The 18462-nt window shown below is 37.3% G+C and overlaps 1 protein-coding gene across 2 annotated transcripts; it reads right to left on the bottom strand.

The window, feature by feature from the left end:
* Positions 1-947: 947 nt before the first annotated feature.
* On the bottom strand, positions 948-18405 carry LOC139118993 (uncharacterized). Of its 2 annotated transcripts, none has more exons than XM_070682601.1 (11): positions 18224-18405; positions 17045-17277; positions 13335-13490; positions 13127-13218; positions 12870-12920; positions 9615-9755; positions 8979-9121; positions 7581-7730; positions 6521-6668; positions 1841-2072; positions 948-1008 (listed from the first exon to the last, which is right to left on the bottom strand). In XM_070682601.1, exons 2-11 carry the CDS (start codon positions 17243-17245, stop codon positions 997-999), a joined length of 1326 nt encoding a protein of 441 aa, XP_070538702.1. In that variant the 5' UTR covers positions 17246-17277; positions 18224-18405; the 3' UTR covers positions 948-996. The 2 variants fall into 2 exon arrangements, with proteins under 2 accessions (XP_070538702.1, XP_070538701.1); XM_070682600.1 differs by lacking the exon at positions 18224-18405 and adding an exon at positions 17981-18184.
* Between the last annotated feature and the right edge of the window lie 57 nt (positions 18406-18462).

Below are 18462 nucleotides of genomic sequence, written 5' to 3'. Positions count from 1 at the left end.
TTCAACTAAGTACTATAATTTTTTCCCTGTCCTTCTGCACAGCTCATAGTTCTACAAAACAACACTATAGAACAGCTCACTATACATTATTTACAGACTGCTGTAAATTCTTGAATAATAAATGAAATGAACTCGTTGAAATTGACAAATTATGATGGTACTCTTACATCTAATCAAAAAATATAACTTCATATTAAGAGCGGCTGTTTTTAAAAAAATAGACCTGTTGCTATTCATAACTCCAAATTTGGTATTCTGATAAACTTTTACATCATAAATATTTACATAAGGCTTGTCAATTGCATCTAACTTCACCCTAGAGCCCTGTATGATGTCAAAGGGTGGATATATTGTTTGTTTCTCCAAATTTCTGCTTATTTATGGATGGCCTTACCCTTTCACCTTTTAATAGTTTGGTCCATTCCATTGTTATGAGTGGTAATTATGGATCCGTTTACAGGAAAATAGGGTAGAACAGGCGATAAAACAACAGAAACTTCCCCATGTCCACAACACTATTTAGAGCATAGACTGTGGTGGCAAACTTGCATAAAAAGTCTTAATGGAGGGGGGAGAGAGGAAACTATATCCCTTTACTTAAAGTCTTGAAGTTATTCAGGTTGTGTTGAAAATAACATTTGGAGAATAATTGAAACTACTCTTATCTACATACTGAAATTGCATCAAATAAATAAATTGTTTGTAAATGGTGCAATCAGTTTTTTGGCATTGTTTAAATATATGCGTGTATATTTTATTCAAATTAGGGTGAAAGGTCATCTGGCATGACCAGCTCCATGTCCATGTTTACTCAAGTCTTCTTGCACTGTTTATGTATATGCATGTAGATTATATTCAAATCAGGGTGATAGTTCATCGAAATTGACCATCTCTATTTTGTTCCTGTTTATTCAGTCTTCAAGGTTTTTTTTATTTTCACCGCCTCGTTACTTAATTCTTCCGACAGAAAAGTACACTGTTGACAACATTTACATATCACTTCTTTTTCTGTAACAGAAAAAAGGAAATCAAATTTTAAATCACAAAATTCCAAGTGTTGAAATGATATATCAAATGCTCCAGTCAGCAGAGATGAGATTTTATATTTTTATTTTATAATTTTACAAGATGTTCTTTCAAATGTTAGTTTGGCTCGGATGATGGTTTTTTTCAAGCTTGGTAAATAAATACTTTACCTTGAATAAATGTGTACTGACTACCATTGTAGCTATTTATATATGCTAATGTTCACACTATATATTTTAGAAGGAGGATGACAGTGGAGAAACGGAATGCAAGTTCAACAAACAAACTTGGGACCTCTGACCTCTACTTTGCTACTATGAATGAGATCAGACAGTACACAAATATGGAGAAGTAATTTTGATATGAACTTTTGCATTCTTGCATACTTCCCTGCACTGAAATAAACAGTTTATGTTCACCAAACTGTAAAAACGAAGAGCTCTTAATCCACAAAAAGTAGCAATATTTACTTTTAGCACTTTGAACTTGGCAAAAGATCCTTTTCCTTTGTCATTTTCTAGATTGAAGCATGGTAATGGCAAAAACTTATATTGCTTGAAAGAAAATAAGCTTCTTCACTTTCCACAACTTCTGAATAATATTCTCTTTATCATACATGGATTAATAAATATGAACTTCCGAGAACCAAAAAGTTTTGAGTGAGATTGAGAATATTCTCATTTGGCCAGTAGAGGGCGCTCTTTAGAAAAATCAAGATCAAAACCCTGAAAATTCAAGTAGGTATGGGGAAAACTGAAAACTTCATATTCCATATTTTACTGACATGGCTGTATTTCTTGAAAAGACAACCCACCTTTTTGCCTTTCCCCTTCTTCTTTTTCTTCTTCTTCAAACCGGCGCCTAATTTCAGGATAGTACTGAATGTGTCCGGCATCATCATCCGGTGTGTGACAGACACCTTCATGGAATTCAAACCGCTCTCTTTCCTCTGCTGCAAACCCTCCATGATTTCACGGCCTCCGAGATCGCCGATCAAATTGTCATCTAGGTCAAGTTCTTTCAAGCAATCTGAGTACGTAACCAATCTATGAGAAACAGGAGGATAAGGAATTCGAAAAGAATATAAACTGAATCTTTCAGCTCTGTGTACATTACAAAATCTATCTACTGATATAAACAACAAACAGGAACGTTCACATATGCAGCCAGTAATTCTGATTTGCGGCAAAGAGACAACTACAAGGTCATTGCTAAGAAGCATACAGTGCATTATCCACCTTATCCTACAGACTTTATCTTCAGGACATGAAGGTCACTTTCATGTTTTGGCTATAATTTTTTCCATTTGATTGTGAAAAAAATGGCTGGCACAGCCATCTAGAGGATGAGCAAGAAAAGCCTATGTTGTTTGGGGCCTAGCCACAGTTTTCTGACCATAAAAGTGACGCAAATGCAGCGTTCTAAGAGTAATTTCACCGCAAGGTTCAATTGGTGGAGCAGATTTCATTGCAGGCAGCAGTGATTGCTCCTAAATCGTGATGTTTGCAAATATACTGCATCTACAATACATAACAGAAATAGAAATTGCTGACCAAAATTTAATGAATTACCATCTCCATCACCGATCATTATAAACAATGGCCTTGGACTCCATTGTCCCTCACGCTATAGGCAACTCTTCAATGAACTGACGGCAGTATTACATGTACAAGGAGACATGAATCTGTCAGTACTGTCTGCAAGTCCCAGACACTTGAGGATTAGGCGAGAGATGATAATCTCTGACTGGTTCGGGAGTTCTTGATTCACTTGCTGTGCACTATGTGGGTGTATCAGGCAATGTGGTGCCCAATGGTGACAAAGAGAACTCGGCATGATTTTAGTGCTACTGTGTACTTTGGTGTCTACGTTGTCAGTTAGAAAAAATACCAAATTATTCTCAGATGGAAATTTAAAAGTGTTTTACTGTCTGACAGAAGTTAAAATTCTTTCCGCGAACACCAAATAAAGCAGTAATATATGCTAAAAGGATGATTATCTCTCACAGGAGATTGGGTAAAATGTGCAACATCTCGTGTAAACATATAAAACCAGTCACTAGCTGAATTGAACTGTTTCCAAATTGAGCAGATACCTGTATGCGGAAGAGGATAATTATTAAAAATGTGTTCCTGGTGTTTTAAAGATGTTTGTTCTGTAGCTGTTGTACCATTAAATGGACAAAACTGATTTCACAATCGAGTTCGCATCATTGGGTGAAAATTCAGAGCCCTGGGACTGCACGTTGTAAACAATAGGGATATGTTGCATGAATATTCGGCCATGATAGTGGAAGCAAAGCAGATAACAGAAAGGGGTAACTCTGGTATACAGCAAAGTGCATGCTAAATTTGGGCAGAGAGACACACTGGTGTACTTAACCTACTGCCATAATACAGTACACCATTTGCGTCTTGACGTTCAATATTTCTGTCTTTTTTTATCCACTGACAAAAAAAGTACACTTTTGCATCTTGTTGGTTTAATATTTCTACATTTTCTTGGTCAGAACAGCTGGGAAAAGCTACTTTTGTTTTCAGTGGAAACAAATCTCATCAAAAGGCACACAAAATTTTCATCTTTACAAATATATAGTTCTCATCTGCACCCTCAAATAAAAGTATGGGAAGAGACACGAGACAGAGAATGAGACTGTCTCTTCTGATTTGACTCAAATCCTAGGATGTTCAGTACAGTGCAATGTGATATGGGTGAGCCGTAAGAACGTGGCTCAGGGGACATTTCAGGTCAATGAGGCTTGTTTTCATGGATTGTTGCACGTGTGTGCCATCTTATTTTATCTATAGCCATGGAGTTCTTTTTAAGGTAGAATTCACCTCAGAGACAGATATTTGGACTCTCAGCTTTTTTAACAATATTTTTCTGATCTACAGCTTGTGTGGGCGCGTGTTAAAGTTCTTGGAGTAAAAAGAGTTTTTGCCATCTTCCACCTTATTTTTGTGAAATGGAAATTTTTTCCTCAGTTTTTACACAGGGAAGGCAGCCATTTTGAATTTCAAATACCGGTAAATTTCATGTAATGTTTCAGACAACAGTTCAAGTGTTTTAATCGCAGGGTGCCAATTACTGTTATAATTCGGATGTGGAATACACGTGCCGGCCGAACAACATCTGACATATATACGACTGCTCCCAGCAAAGTAGTACAACATGTGGATATTGCCGATTTCTTAATTATAACGGAACCATTCAAGGAGAAATTCCGTTGTTCAAAAGCTTTCTTTTTAATGATCACGTCTTCAAAAACCTTGTTCCTATGGCAACCATTCCCAGGCGGCGCGACAGAGAAGAGACCATTTGTCTGAATCTACCAGCGGTTTCCAGATTACAGCTGCTGACATTATCGCGGTTTCCTTTTAGACTGCCATGGGCTCATGAAGAAACAAAATGTGCTTTCCAAAAATTGAGTTGTATACCTATGGCATCTATTTGAAACTCTCAGAGCATTGAAGATATAACACTCTCAAGCTTTGTGTTACCATTGTACTTGAACGAACACCGCATTAGATATTAACAAATAAACTACGTATTGTATTCTTGAAAATCCATTTTGTCATCCAATGTCAACGGTTCATGTCATCCCATCAAATGAGGTTACTTCTTATAATATTCGATTTGCAACTTAGTAAAATTTCTTCTTTGCACCTGAAAATTTCAATTGTTTTTTACTTACTGTTGATACCATTTCCCGCAGTTTTTCAGCGAGGTAATGGTACATGCCTGTAGTTCTTATGGGTATTTTTTCGTACCCCAAGTCTGGGTTTCAATGCAGCGACAATTTCAGGTTTCCGTTACAGCACATCTCGTGTTACTCTGCCTTGCTTGCCACGTGTTTCAGAGTCACACTTTCCAGAAAGTTGGCGTGATGTGAACACGTGAAGTACCAGTACCTGGGTATGGGCACACATGGGATTCTGGACCATGTTCTGGGTATCAAATTACTGCAGTAATGAGTTTGGGGTTCTGGGCTAGTACTTGGTTGTATACATGTAATATGTTGGTCACATGACCTGGTTTTGGAGCCGAATTCAGATTTAAGGTGCCTAGGTACACTGCACCTGCTGAGGTTCTGGACCAAGTTCAAGGTGAGCTGTATCAAGTACAGCCAAACCTGTCTTAGTGGTCACCATTACAGAGCGGTCACCTCTTTATAGTGATCATCCTGCATCAGTTTCCTAGTATTTTACGTGTGAAAGACCCCAAGAAGAACAGCCACTAGTCTTATGTGATATTGCTTCACATGTAATTTGCTTCAATTTTGATACAAAATTCATGTATATTAACGGTCAGCATATCTGGCTTTGAATTTCGACTGAAGCTGCCAAAAAATAAATGCACAGACCAAAAGCAAGGAATGTGTCTCTTCTAACTGATTTTATATATTTGCATTTCAGAAATTTCAAAAGTGCATGTGTCGTCATTTCAAGAGATTTATGATCTTGAATTTTATCATGTCTCTTATATGTTCCTAAATTTACAACTAAGCACACCAATTACCCTGAAGGTGGACCACACCCACCATCTACTGAAAGGCCACCCACCTCCACATAGAGGTCACTTTTTCTAGGTCCCTTGTGTTTGTCTGCACCAAGTTTCATTTTTGGGTTGTCGCTGGATCAAGTTATTGGTTTGTACATAGACAGGGGGGGGGGGGGGGGGGGAAGACGCATACGTCTTCACTTCTCTACTGTCTATGGCTTAACATATACATGTGGAGCTGTACTGTTATTGTTGACAAGTGAATTCAGGTCTGGACTAGAATTCAACGGTAAACAGTAAAGTTACACGTAACATGCCCTGTGTTGAGATACTAGGTGTTTAAAAATTCTTTGGGGCGTAAACAAGAACTTATAAATGACACACAAAACAACAATAGTGAACAAAAAATCATAAAATTATACAGCTACTGGCCTTTAAGGCATGGCATATTGCATTAGTAGGCTGAGAATACACTGTGATCATTGGTTTAAGGTAGACTACACCTCTGGGACAGATATTCAAACTCAACTTTTACAATATTCTTTTGGTCTACCACTCATTTTGAAGCTTGTGGAGTAAATAAAGTTTTAACTGGCCTAGTTTTGTGAAAATCAGGAATTTTCATTTTCCCAAATAGAAATAACACAGAGATAGCTGCCATTTTGAATTTCAAATATCGCTAAATGTTGGTTAATTTATTTCTCTAGAACTGAAATTTTCACAGTTATCCCCGATTTTATTCTTGATTTTGAAAGAGCATTGTTGAGAGTTTGCTTGAGAGAAGTTTGAGCAAAAGTTTAAGTCTTTCGCTTTGAAGACGTGAAGTGCCTGAAATATGGAGAGACCTCGGCTTTCAATTTCAAATATAAACACAAGGACATATCTTTGGTGGTGGTATGATACCCTGATCATACACCTGCTTCTGATTGGACAAGAGACATGACATTTTGTTACTTTTCACACCAGAACAGAATAAAATGTTATACACACTTACTCTTTAAATAAATTCATGCAAATGACTGGAGCAAAACTTCCCCCTTTGCTGTACGCATCTATACCATTATCTGCGATGTGCAGTTTATGCAACCAGGGTCCCACTGCTGGTGGAGGCGGTGGCTCCTTCTTTTTCTTCTTCTTCTTACCTTTAAAAGAAAAAAAATATCACACAAAAATTATTCAAAAGACATCTGTTAATGTTCCCAATCAGTAATTATGAAATTGTTGAGCCTTGAAGCACACTTCGGTGATAAAAATACTTTGAAAGTGAGGTACAGCGCTGAGGCTGAAATGCAAAGAGTGATTGATCGCTAACACCCAACAGACATACTATAAACAATCAAGCAATGTGCAGCGTCTCGGAAGCTTTCAACTTATTGGTTCGCTGAATATCACTGCTAATCGGCTACCCAGGAGCCCTGTAAATAATTACAATCTACCAGTCGTCAGCTGCTGATGTGCAATATGCTCGGACGGTCATATATGATTGGTCGATTGTCACTATTCACAGCAACTTAGGGAGGTTTTTTTGTATTATTCAATTATAACGGTAAGATTCAGCCATCCAACTGTAAAACAGCTTTCGAGACGCTCTAACCCTCCCAACCACAGCATATTTGCCAAAAACAAGCAGTGAATAAATATACATATGAATAGGGCATTAATTTTGTTCTTTTAGAAAAAATTATTTCAAAGTCTTCATTCTTATATGCGGCAACAGCAGTAACTTTTCAGACATATCTTCATTAATTCTATTTTTGCAACAATGAAAATTTGCTTTCTTTTCTCTGTCAAGTACACTGAAATACCAAGTATAAGGCGAGCCTTGTTGACTAAATCAATTCGGACTAAAATACAGTTATCTACAGTAGATATGACAATACGAACATATGTAGTATCTACAGGTGTCCACAATACTGTTGTGTAGAAGCAACAGATACAGACGCAAGAAACAACAAATCTATATCTACAGACAATATAAGTAATAATGGATTATCATCATAAAATAGTCGCACCATAAGCTAATCTGTGACTGGAAAAACAATTCTCTCTCTAACCTTTTTTCTTTTTCTTCTTCCCCGTGATTGCACCTTTCCTGCTCTTCGCTGAACCTGACTTTTCACTCTTAGAATCCTCTTCTTTGTCCTTGTCGCCGTTACTTATTCCTGGTGTCCCAGAATTCAACAGTGTCATGGTCTTATTTTTCTCTGCAAATCGGTAAATGAGATTTCAAGCACATTTATAACATTGATCACACATGATTTTTCAGACTGTGATGAAGTTTAGTGAGCATCAATAAGACCAAGAAAATATTTTTGGTTCAAAAAAATGTAAGTGTTCAGAGAAAAATCATGACAGTGTTCTTTGGTTTGAAAATAAAGGTAAATTGTTAAGGAACTCAAGTATCATACACAATAATTAAAAAAATATGGGAGATACAGATTCTGTAAATATTAAAAAATGTTTGCTGAAAATTGACAAAACTGTGCTTCATTTATTCAATTTCAAATCAAACTATTTTCCACAAGTTCCAATCGATTAGGTGAGTCATCTTTGCAAAGCTCACCAATAGTTTAACAGATGATCTTGGTGGTTATTTGAAGTTGACATTTTGACATTTTGGGAGAGGTCAGAAAATTCACCTTGACACAAAGGTATTTACAAAAGTACAAAACGAATTATACATTTCTATTTGTCTAATATTTTTATCATAAATTTGGTTGAACAGGTCCAATAGACTGCACTGTGAGCCTGACAGCTTCATAAAAACACAAAACTTCACAGAAACTAGTAGTCTTTGCATCGGAAATGTCAGAGTCCTAAACCCCCCCTGAGGAAATAGAGTGGAAATTGGAAAGGATTAAACAGTTTTATCGGGGTCGAATCGCAGGCAAAGCAGCAGAGAAGACAATAAGAATTGGACACCTGCATGGCCTTTGGGTGAATAATTGATGTCACGGTAAGTTGAGACGACATAACATTTTTTGCACTAAAAAAGGCTTTCTTTTCCCATTTCTGGAAATAGTTCAAATCTGGATTAATATTAAAGTTCACGACAACGTTTGATTGTCAAAGTCCAAGATGAGGGCCAGTAGCTGTAACTTTAATGATATTTTTTACTGATTTTGTCTTTTGATTTCAACTAAGGTCTTTGTTCTACTCCCCAAAGCATGTTGGGATACACAGTATTCAGCTTGTCAACTCAGCCTGTACATGTACAAACTGAATTGTCATTGTTGACAAGTGATTCTGGTCTGGACTAGAATTCGAATGTAAACAATAACAGTGCATTTTACATGTTTAGATGCCAGGTTGACAAGCTAAATAGTCGGTGTTCAAACATACTTTAGGGAGAAGGTCAAGTAACTGGAGTTGACATTATAATTGGAAATACTGCAAAAACTCATAAAAAGTCGCAGCTACAGTCTCTGTAAGTACATCTGAAGAATTCACACCTGCCGCTTCTTCCTCTTCTTCCGCTTTTCTTCTCGCCGCCTCTTCTCTTTCATAATGTTCGACTTTGGCATTGTCCGAGACAAGTTTGATCAACTCAATGGCGCCTTCCGCCTCTAGATTGTTTCCATTCAGGTATAGTTCCCTGTTCCGAAAAATATACAAAATTTTGATGAGTTTGAAGATGAAATCTGAATGGCCTAACTTTATCCAACATTATGCATGTCTGTGTGTCAACTTATTTGCAGTTCCTTGAAAAAAATTTGTAAATTGCTTTTTATTTCCTTCAATGTGTAAGAATAAACTAAATAACTACACTCTTGCGTGTGGTCATGACATGTCAGAACAAGAGCTGAAATACTTGGTGCCTACAATCGAATGATATGAGTGGCCCTGCAGCAAATTTTTGCCCTGCATATATTTTTGATATACATTATTTATAATATCATTCCAATAGCATTCCTTTTTACAATGGTCTTGGTAGCAAATTGAAAATATGTGGATCAAGAGCTGAGACGATTGGCTTTGGTCATTCCCTTGATGAATTTTTGTGGACACGGATAGAAACTTTTCAGATTTCAATTATAAGTCTCAGAATCTCTCTCTCTCTCTCTCTCTCTCTCTCTCTCTCCACCCACCTGAGGGCAGTTGTTGCCACGATGTTCCCTAGAAGTTTGCCACTCTCAACACCCAAATCACAGTAACAAAGACTCAAACTCAGCAGAGTTCTGTTGTTTTTTAAACCTTTGCATAAACCAGCCACTCCCTCATCACCAAATCTGCAAAAAAAGAGGTTGAAAAATATTTCAAAATTCAGGTGAAAATCATCAATTGGTATTTGGCAGAAGTCTCATCAATGAGAATCACATGAAGATTGCAATATTTCAAAATGTTTTGAAATCATGCATGGAATGGAAGTAAATCTCTCAGTCATGAGGTAAGCGGAAGCAAGCTTGACTTGTTAAAAGACAAACAAATTCTACTTTCTTGCCTTATGATTAAATCCTCATTTTATTAAATTACATGTAAAGACTGTACATATAGAATTTACAACTAATCTACATCTCAGTGAAGTCTTCTGCCATCCTTCCATCAAAGGTCAAGAAAGGAAACCTGCATCACATGGTATGAAACGGATGACTTCCTCGGGGGTCACGTGTTATGAAATGTACGGCTTACTGTCATATGACTCCATCATGCAATATTCAACAGCTCCTGAGATGAACTATGCAGAGACAAGTCTGAACCAGATTGGCAATGCATGCTGGGTAATTTTACGCTTCATACCATCGCATTAAGGTGGAATGGGCCTTGGGGATACAAGATATTCTGACTCTGAAACTTTTACAATTACGTTTTTTCCTAGCATTTGTGGGCGTTTATTTTGAAGCTGGAGTAAGTAAAGTTTTCACAAGCTTAGTTTTGAGAAAATCAGAAATTTTATTTTCTACCGTAGAGATAACACTGAGACAGCAGCCATTTTGAATTTCAAATATTGGGAAATATCGGGAAATTTGTTTCTCTAGCACCAAAATTTGGACAATGACCACTTATTTTTATTCTTGATTCTGAAAAAGAATGGTTGCTAGTTTGCTTGGGGAAAAATTTGAGCAAAAGTTTATGTCTTTGATTTTCAAGGCATGAACTACCTTAAAGGGTGAGTCCTGCCACATTTTGAGACTTTTTCGTTTGACTTTGGGCATATACTATAGTTCTGGTTGTCAAAGAAATTGGTATTAATAAAACAAACATTTACACACAAACTGAAGCTTATTTGAGCGGTTTTTAGACGGTTGTATTATGTTATTTCGACGAAAACACGGGAAAAGTTGCACTTTTCGATTTCCATCATGGCGACATTTTCCGGAAATTGCCGAGCTCGCCCCGTTTTGGCGTAAGTAGCTGTGACGTCACTAATAGAATGGGTGATGCTGATGGTGACTTCGTGCATTGACTATGGAGATAGTGATAATTTCATGAGTGAAAGCAGTGCAACTGAGAATATCATCGTCACAGAAGATATGACAAAGCTGTTCAGAATTTACAGGCCTGCAAATTTTAACAGTCGGAACCTTAACTTAAACGAGAACAAGAGCGGAACTCTTGTTGACCGTCGCGTCATCAGTGACAAGCCCACCGTGACCACAGCCAGTCAAACACACCAGTGCACTACCGTACACACAACCGCAAGCTAACAAAATATAGATATAAGTCTGGAGTTGCCATCCCACCTTATTATTACTTCTCAACACAAATTGCCTCGTTCAAAATCTGTATATAAAAATTTGAATTACACCATGACGCTTGTAGATAAATGTAGTAGAGATCAAGTTGAAAATTGTCCACCGTTCATAACGCACATCTTTCCTAAGCTTATCATTCAACAGCTGGAAGTGGAACAGGCTGAGGGTCATGTTAGCATAAACACCAAAGGTAGTATTCTCGCCGCAAAATCTTCAGTTTGGCGTTATAAAACCTCACATTAACATTGGCACTTTTAAAAATATGTGACCGTAAAGACATGTCTAGCCAAATTCTCGGGAAGAGATACATTAAAATTGACATGATGTAAATATCGGGCACACTGGCACCTGAGGCCGGGCGGCTCAGCCGGCCATTTCTATGACGGAGCATCCGTTTTTAGGGTCTATGGACGGAGTGATCAGCTACGCTTCCACAGTTTTTTTTCTTGATTAAGTGTCAGCGATATAAAGCACAGTGTTCATTGTTTCATGACTGCGAAATTCTCAAAGAAGCTAAAATATTTTAGGGGAGAATTAGTCGAGCAGAAGGGAACAGATGACGACAACGCGACTGCTTCGTCAACAGTATAAACTTCTTTGCTACACGTTGTGTCACTGTTACTGGCAGCGCCGTGCTGTATTATACACAACCTATAGTTCAGTCTCACAAAGAGTCAGTCAATCACTACGTAAACTTTTTAGGAATATAAAATTAGATATCTCCTAACGTTACTAATTATAGAGTCACACATGCATGGGATCTAGTACTTGTATTCATTTATTTATTTACAGTCACTTTCGTAAAGCATCTGAATCGGCGATCAGTCTTGGGGATGTAAACACGGCCATACTTCTCCGCGGCCCCCGCATCCTTGACATGTTTTGGGCAACCTGTCGCAGTCTTGCTGCTGTTCTCGCACTTGTCCACAGTTGATGATGATACACGCGAAGCTTTCTGGTGACAATGGCCGTACTGGTACGGCATTGCGATTACATAATCGATGTAGTAACTCCAGGAATTAAAGTCTCTTACCGTACATCTGGCTTCCGAACCGTGTTTATTCTAAGTCACGGCACTCGAAAATGTGCACCGCAGAAAACGCTTGTCTGAATGCCTCTTTTCCGACCCTTTCTTGTAATTTTGTCAAATGCGGCTAATACATCACCCTAAAATGCAATAAACTGACAATGGCTGCAGTTACTTCAGCCACCAAAGGCGTAACTTTGGTAACTTCTCACTATGTTGAAGCCACAGCGGTAAGCATTCACTATGGCCGAGGTGAACACACTCACTCGTACATTCTATTAGTTACGTCATTTCCGGTGGCAATGCCCGCGAATTCCGAAACGACCCGAATGGCAGCTAACTTCAAAGTCGCACAACATATTGCATTTTAATAATATTTAACCGCGTCGTTTCATTGGGGTGATGCATTTATTTGATAAAGTAGGGGTGGCAAAATCATATAGCATGGCTCATTTTAAGCAAAATAAACTTTGAATTTATGCGGGACATACACTTTAACTTCTATCAGTCTTTTACAAGATTCTGTAAATTTTCACGAAACTTTCAAGTAACATGAGGGACTGTCTCGGCTTTTTTGCATGCATTTCTCAATACATATTGGGCGGAACTGTAAAGCTACTTACTCGTTGTAGTCAAACGACAAGATAGTCAGGGTTGGAAACTGGGAACAGTTCCTGTGGATGAAGAGAAAATAGAATCTGTTACAAAACAAAAGCCATTTTTCATTGTGAGACATGAATTGGGATACAGAATATGGCACTACACCGTGGTTCGAGATTTCTTGAAAAAATCTGAGAAATGAATTATTTATTGATTACTTCATTAATTATCATTTACTGTTCATGACAACATAAATAGTTCAGGAATACTGAACACATACCTAAGAAGTCTTTCAGCTGCGTAGGCTTCCATTTGACAGTCCATGAATTCCAGAACTTTGACCGGATAAAAGCCCCTTTCCAGCATGAGAGCCTGTAGGGAAACCGGAATTAAATAGTCAATGTTTCTACATCATGCATTAGTTACTGGCATTTAGGTCTTATCTTTGACAATATGAAGATGAAGCGAATTTGGCAGAAAAATCTTACCAGATTTGCGACATGTGCATGCTGCAGAGGGATATCCCAGACGTAGATCTCTTTGACGTACTTGTAACGTTCATTTCTGATAGCTTTAATCAGCGGCTCAAGTTGGACGTTGCTCAGCTCTGGATCTTCAAACATAGGAATTGGTTCAAGGATGAACTGAAACACCAAATGATACACGCAAAAATGCTACGGTAAGCATAAAATTTTCAAATCTGGCACTATCAAACCCAATGATACAGATTAAGGTAGAACGTACCTCGGGGACAGATTGTCAGACTCTCAAATTTCTAAAGTTCTTTTCTGATCTACCACTTTTTGGGGCTCATTTTATAGAGGAGAGAAAACCTTTCACCGTCTTAGTTTTTTGAAAATCGAAAATTTTATTTTTCTCCATAGAGTTCACACAGGGATGGCGGCCATTTTGAATTTCAAATATCAGCAAATCTTGGCTATCTGTTTCTCTAGTATCAAAATTTGCACCGTTACCCCTGATTTGTATTTTTGATTTTGAAAGAGGATGGTTGAAAGATTCATTGAGGAAAGTTTGGGCAAAAGTTTAAGTCTTCCACCTTCAAGGCGCAATTACTACCTTAAATCTTGCCCACTGTCTCTGGTATTGGAAAACTTAAGTCCCATACATATTGCATGTATATGTTGAATTATTGATAAGCAAATAGGAAGCACAGATTTTGCCTCCAGCAAAGCTTTTCAGGAAATCTAATTTATCAGCCAATATCATTCTTTTCCATGTCTTTGAAAGCTTGTTTGAATGGTACCGTGTATAAGCAGATATATGAAGCTAATGTAATGAGTAAGAAGACAGAAAAGAACGTATCCTTGTTTTCAGAAATAATCAGAGTTTGCCATTTTCAATGATTCACGAGTGGAGTCAGAATATTATTTTCATGTTATAATGCCGATAAGGAGAGGATTTTTTTCTAGAGGCCAAAACAAGGCACAGGTACTGTTACAATACTGACTTATTTTCAGGATTGTCATTAGTAGTTTTGTGAAAGGCAATAAGCAGGTAAATGTTTACCAGAGTTCCCTTTGACCTTGAGGTCAAAACAAGACACAGGTCCTGTTTTGTTGGGGGCAATACCCTGGTAAATGTTACCAGGGTCCCCATTGGTATATCAATGCAATCAGATCAGGGCACAGCATAAATGTTTCTAGGGTTCCGGAAATAATTTACCAATTTTTCCCAACCCTGGCAAAAGCAATGATCATGGAAAGGATTGTGCTTGTATCCTACAACATGACTATGAAAGCACTACATGTATGTACATAAATACACGTGTGAAAACAAAATATGTAAGGACATTGTAAATTGTTCAACCACATACTGTAATTAATTCTTGACAAAAAACTATAGATCACAATATGATTATTTTAATTCAAAAGTAGTATCTATATTTGAAAGTTGAAATATCATAATCATTTAAAAAGACAACAATGTTTTATCCTTTCTGACACAACAGACATACATGTACATGCAGTTATAATTTGGGATGTTATTGTTCATCAATGGATTCTAGTCTTGACTAGAAGTCACTTGCCTACAACAGTTAACCTTCTTTGGAGTTTGTTCTAAAATAACTAAGTCTATAGCAAAAATATAATTTCATTATATTTTTGTGTGTGGATTTCATGTACATAAAATTTAATTTCCCAACAGAGATAATTATTAAAAAGAGAGTTTGAAAGCCGTAATTGGAAGTATTGGAAAAGTGTAAAGGTAAAGGTTACAATGAGAAAGCTTTTAGGGGGTACATGATGAAACAATTTGTTTGTTGACCTTTGACGGTTTTATTCTCGATTATGTACAACAATATTTTATCACTAAGGTTTACTTTAACAAGGTATGAAAACAGTTCAACTCATTTGCCATCCAGTTATACATATGCATGACACAGTCTACATGCCAATCACTTGGAAATTGCCTTTTCTGTTTCTTTTAACCTGTTCACCCCGATTCCCAGTAAACAGGTCCACACTCACCATTGATAACAATGGGTTTGGGCCAAACCATAGCGGTGAAAGGGTTAAGGTAGAGTGCACCTCAGGGTCAGATATTTAGACTCTCAAACTTTTACAATATTCCTTTGGCCTACCACCTGAGGCGGCTCGTTTGAAGCTTATGGAGTACAGGAAGTCAACTTTTGTGAAAATCAGGAATTTTATTTTCCTTATAAAGAGATAACACACGGATGGTTGCCATTTGAAATTCAAACCGTAACCAAGTCCTTTTCAACTTTTCACATATGCTGAGCAAGAAAACGTAAATATTCTCACTCACTGATGAGAAATGTTGTGTACCAACCCTTTTTTCCACCAGCTAATATGGGAATAAAACGGCTTGCTTTCAAAGAAACTGCTCGCAAATAGCTTTTTTGCACAAATAGCTTTGTTGATGGCCCCTGGCAATTGATCATGATGGGAGAAAAAATCCTTCCGTGAAAGATACATTATCCAGGTTGAGCTCTTAAGTGTGTGCCTTACCCAGAACAAACACTGGTAATTGTCTGTAATTGATTTTGTATGGCTTATGTGAAATACTCTAAATTGATTTCAAAAGCCTACTTGAAATGTCAGAGAAATAAACGATACACTTATTCATATTAAACAACATGTATCTGCCAGTGTAATGGTGAGTGCTATTTATAAATCATCAACACACAATTACCAGACATTTTATGTTACAGATATCAAAATTTGACATGAGGATATATGACATTTTGTTAAAATTAAACTGGATTAGCCATGAAAGCTTGCAAATTGGTTCCGTTAAGGTAATATTTCTTGTAATGAGGCAGTTTAGACAATGTAATACATCACTGTTCCACACTAACAGTTCATGAATTCATAGCCTATACTCTATGATGTGATCATGTTTGTACATGATATGAAGCTCTGTATTCTGTACTTTTTGATGCAGTTTTTGTATCCCTGAGTTTCTTGTTCTACTCATAAAATTGTGTTTGAAAGCCTATACATTGCGAACTCTGGCTTATTGTTTGTTTATGTGTATTTGTGACGCAAGATTATTTGCAAAGACATTAAAGAACCAATAGCGAGTTGTATTTATGTTCATGTTTTTCGACAAAGAACAGTGTTTGTTTGTTTATTTTTTGTTTACTAGTCAATTAATTTAGAGAGAGTGGTGGACAGACATGAGTGCTTACTCTTCATGGTAAAGGCAGGGTATGCTTTATTTTATATGTGGGATTGTATAACAGACTTTTAAAGTATCATTTATTGACTGCATTTGTAAACAAACAAAGAAACAAGTAATCAAACAAACAAACAAACAAACATGAGCATATATACAACTCTCTATTGGTTCTTTATTATATATGGAAATAATCATAAATAACAAATAAATAAACATGCATAAACAGACAAACAAACAAACAAACAAGGAGCCACAGTTGCCTGTGGCCTAAGTGTTCGCATTGTCAAGACAGACAGTATAAATTAATCCTCTTTCTACCTGGCTCCATAGACAAACCATGGAAATAAATTCAACTTGGGAGAAAGATGATTAATTGTGTAATACAGAAGGTTATTGTCGAAAATGACATTCAAATAATTCAGTCTAACACTTCATTTGTACACAAATCATCACAAATTACACAAAATGCAGACAGTTTGCAAGGCTAAAATTCCAGATATGTTTGTACATCATTTTCTGCAGACACAGAACCTACCTTGACCAACAGTTTATTATTCTCAATGCACTCCTTAAGATTTCGTTTGATGACGGGACACAATGCGGTCTGTTTCTCTGTGCAGATATTGGTGTAGAGTTTCTGCAGCCTCTTGACAAGAACGCCCGGCTCTTCCAACAGTCCTTTCAGCTTCTTCTTCTTCTTGCCTTTCTTCCCTTTGCCCTTCTTCTTTCTCGGCATTTTTCTCACTTTCCTGCCGGAGTCTCTGCCGGCTGATGATGAATGGAAATACTCATTTTGTCATTGATCAATTTTGCAATAGAAAGAAATTATATTACAAATAATAATGATGTGAACCAATTTAATAAGCCTGGTTTAGGCAAGGCCACAGTCAGCTGATTATGGTTCAAAGTTCAATTGTTATAGAAAATTGCAAAAAAAAGAGATATGTACAACAAACAGTACAGAGTATTTTTGCCTTCATCTTTCTGGCTAGTAGCAATGAATTGGTACAGGTATTGGTTTTTCTAAGACACTTCAGAAGATGGTTAATACAAGACAAGACTGTGGAAGGCAACAGAATTTTCCTATTGGGTTTACCAGTAAACAAACAGAAACCTCTTTCGACGTTCGGTCCAAAATCATTTGGTTCTACATTTTCGTTCACACAAATTCACAATGAATATAAGTATTTTGTTTTGTTTGTTTTTGAGGCTGTTATTAGTGTTAATGACGTTCACGTGCACTTTCACTAAAGATAGAATGGGCAGTTTGTCTGTCGGTGATTTTAGAGGCATCTTGCCTGTGGTCATATTCCCTTGCTTTCACAACACTCCAGAAATTCGGTAATCGTTGATGGAAGTTGAACGAGGCCCAATGTGGAACTGCTAGTATTCAAGCTTGGCGGTCTGTTGTCAGTCAAACTCCTTGCGTTATGGCGGTAGAACAGCCGGAACCATGACCAGCTCGACTTACCAGTGATCCTATACTTTCTCTTTACCATTTCTATATCTCACTATTTGGCGTACAAGTTGTTTGTAACAGTGAAAGACTCTGCTCTTCAGGTGATCATATACTGGGCTGCCTTGGTCGCAGCTGGTGATGGTTCGAATTTAGTGTCGTTCTCGTTGCCAACGGGATATGCCATACAAATTGCCCTCCACCATAACTTTCGTAGCTAACTTTTGTTTGACTCAAAGACTGACACATGAGACTTACCACGGGAAATTCAATCCGCTCCTGAGACGACACTGAAACAAAATATCACCTGCAGTTCTCAACTGTCGACATTTCCCTATAAGAATAATATCACATTTCACACCTCATATACCACGGTACTATGCCTCTCTGCTCTGTTTACTGGTGGCAACAACACTCAATTGCATACCCAATCAGATCGGAGTTTGTTACGTGACTTCGCAGTGGATCTGAATACGGATAGAACACGGCTTTTCATT

This window comes from Ptychodera flava, chromosome 19 (genome assembly GCF_041260155.1).
Source record: "Ptychodera flava strain L36383 chromosome 19, AS_Pfla_20210202, whole genome shotgun sequence".
In the NCBI taxonomy this organism is placed as follows: Eukaryota; Metazoa; Hemichordata; class Enteropneusta; family Ptychoderidae; genus Ptychodera; species Ptychodera flava.
This window is presented reverse-complemented; position numbering and strand designations above follow the sequence as displayed.

Bases quoted from the DNA above. Each gene is read 5' to 3' on its own strand.
- LOC139118993 (XM_070682600.1), bottom strand. From the start codon at position 18,008: ATGGTAAAGAGAAAGTATAGGATCACTG. The intron at 13,219-13,334 runs GTAAGATTTTTC...GTTTCCCTACAG, and splicing joins ATGCACATGTCGCAAATCTG to GCTCTCATGCTGGAAAGGGG. The intron at 9,756-12,869 runs GTAAGTAGCTTT...CTTTTTTTGCAG, and splicing joins TTGTCGTTTGACTACAACGA to ATTTGGTGATGAGGGAGTGG.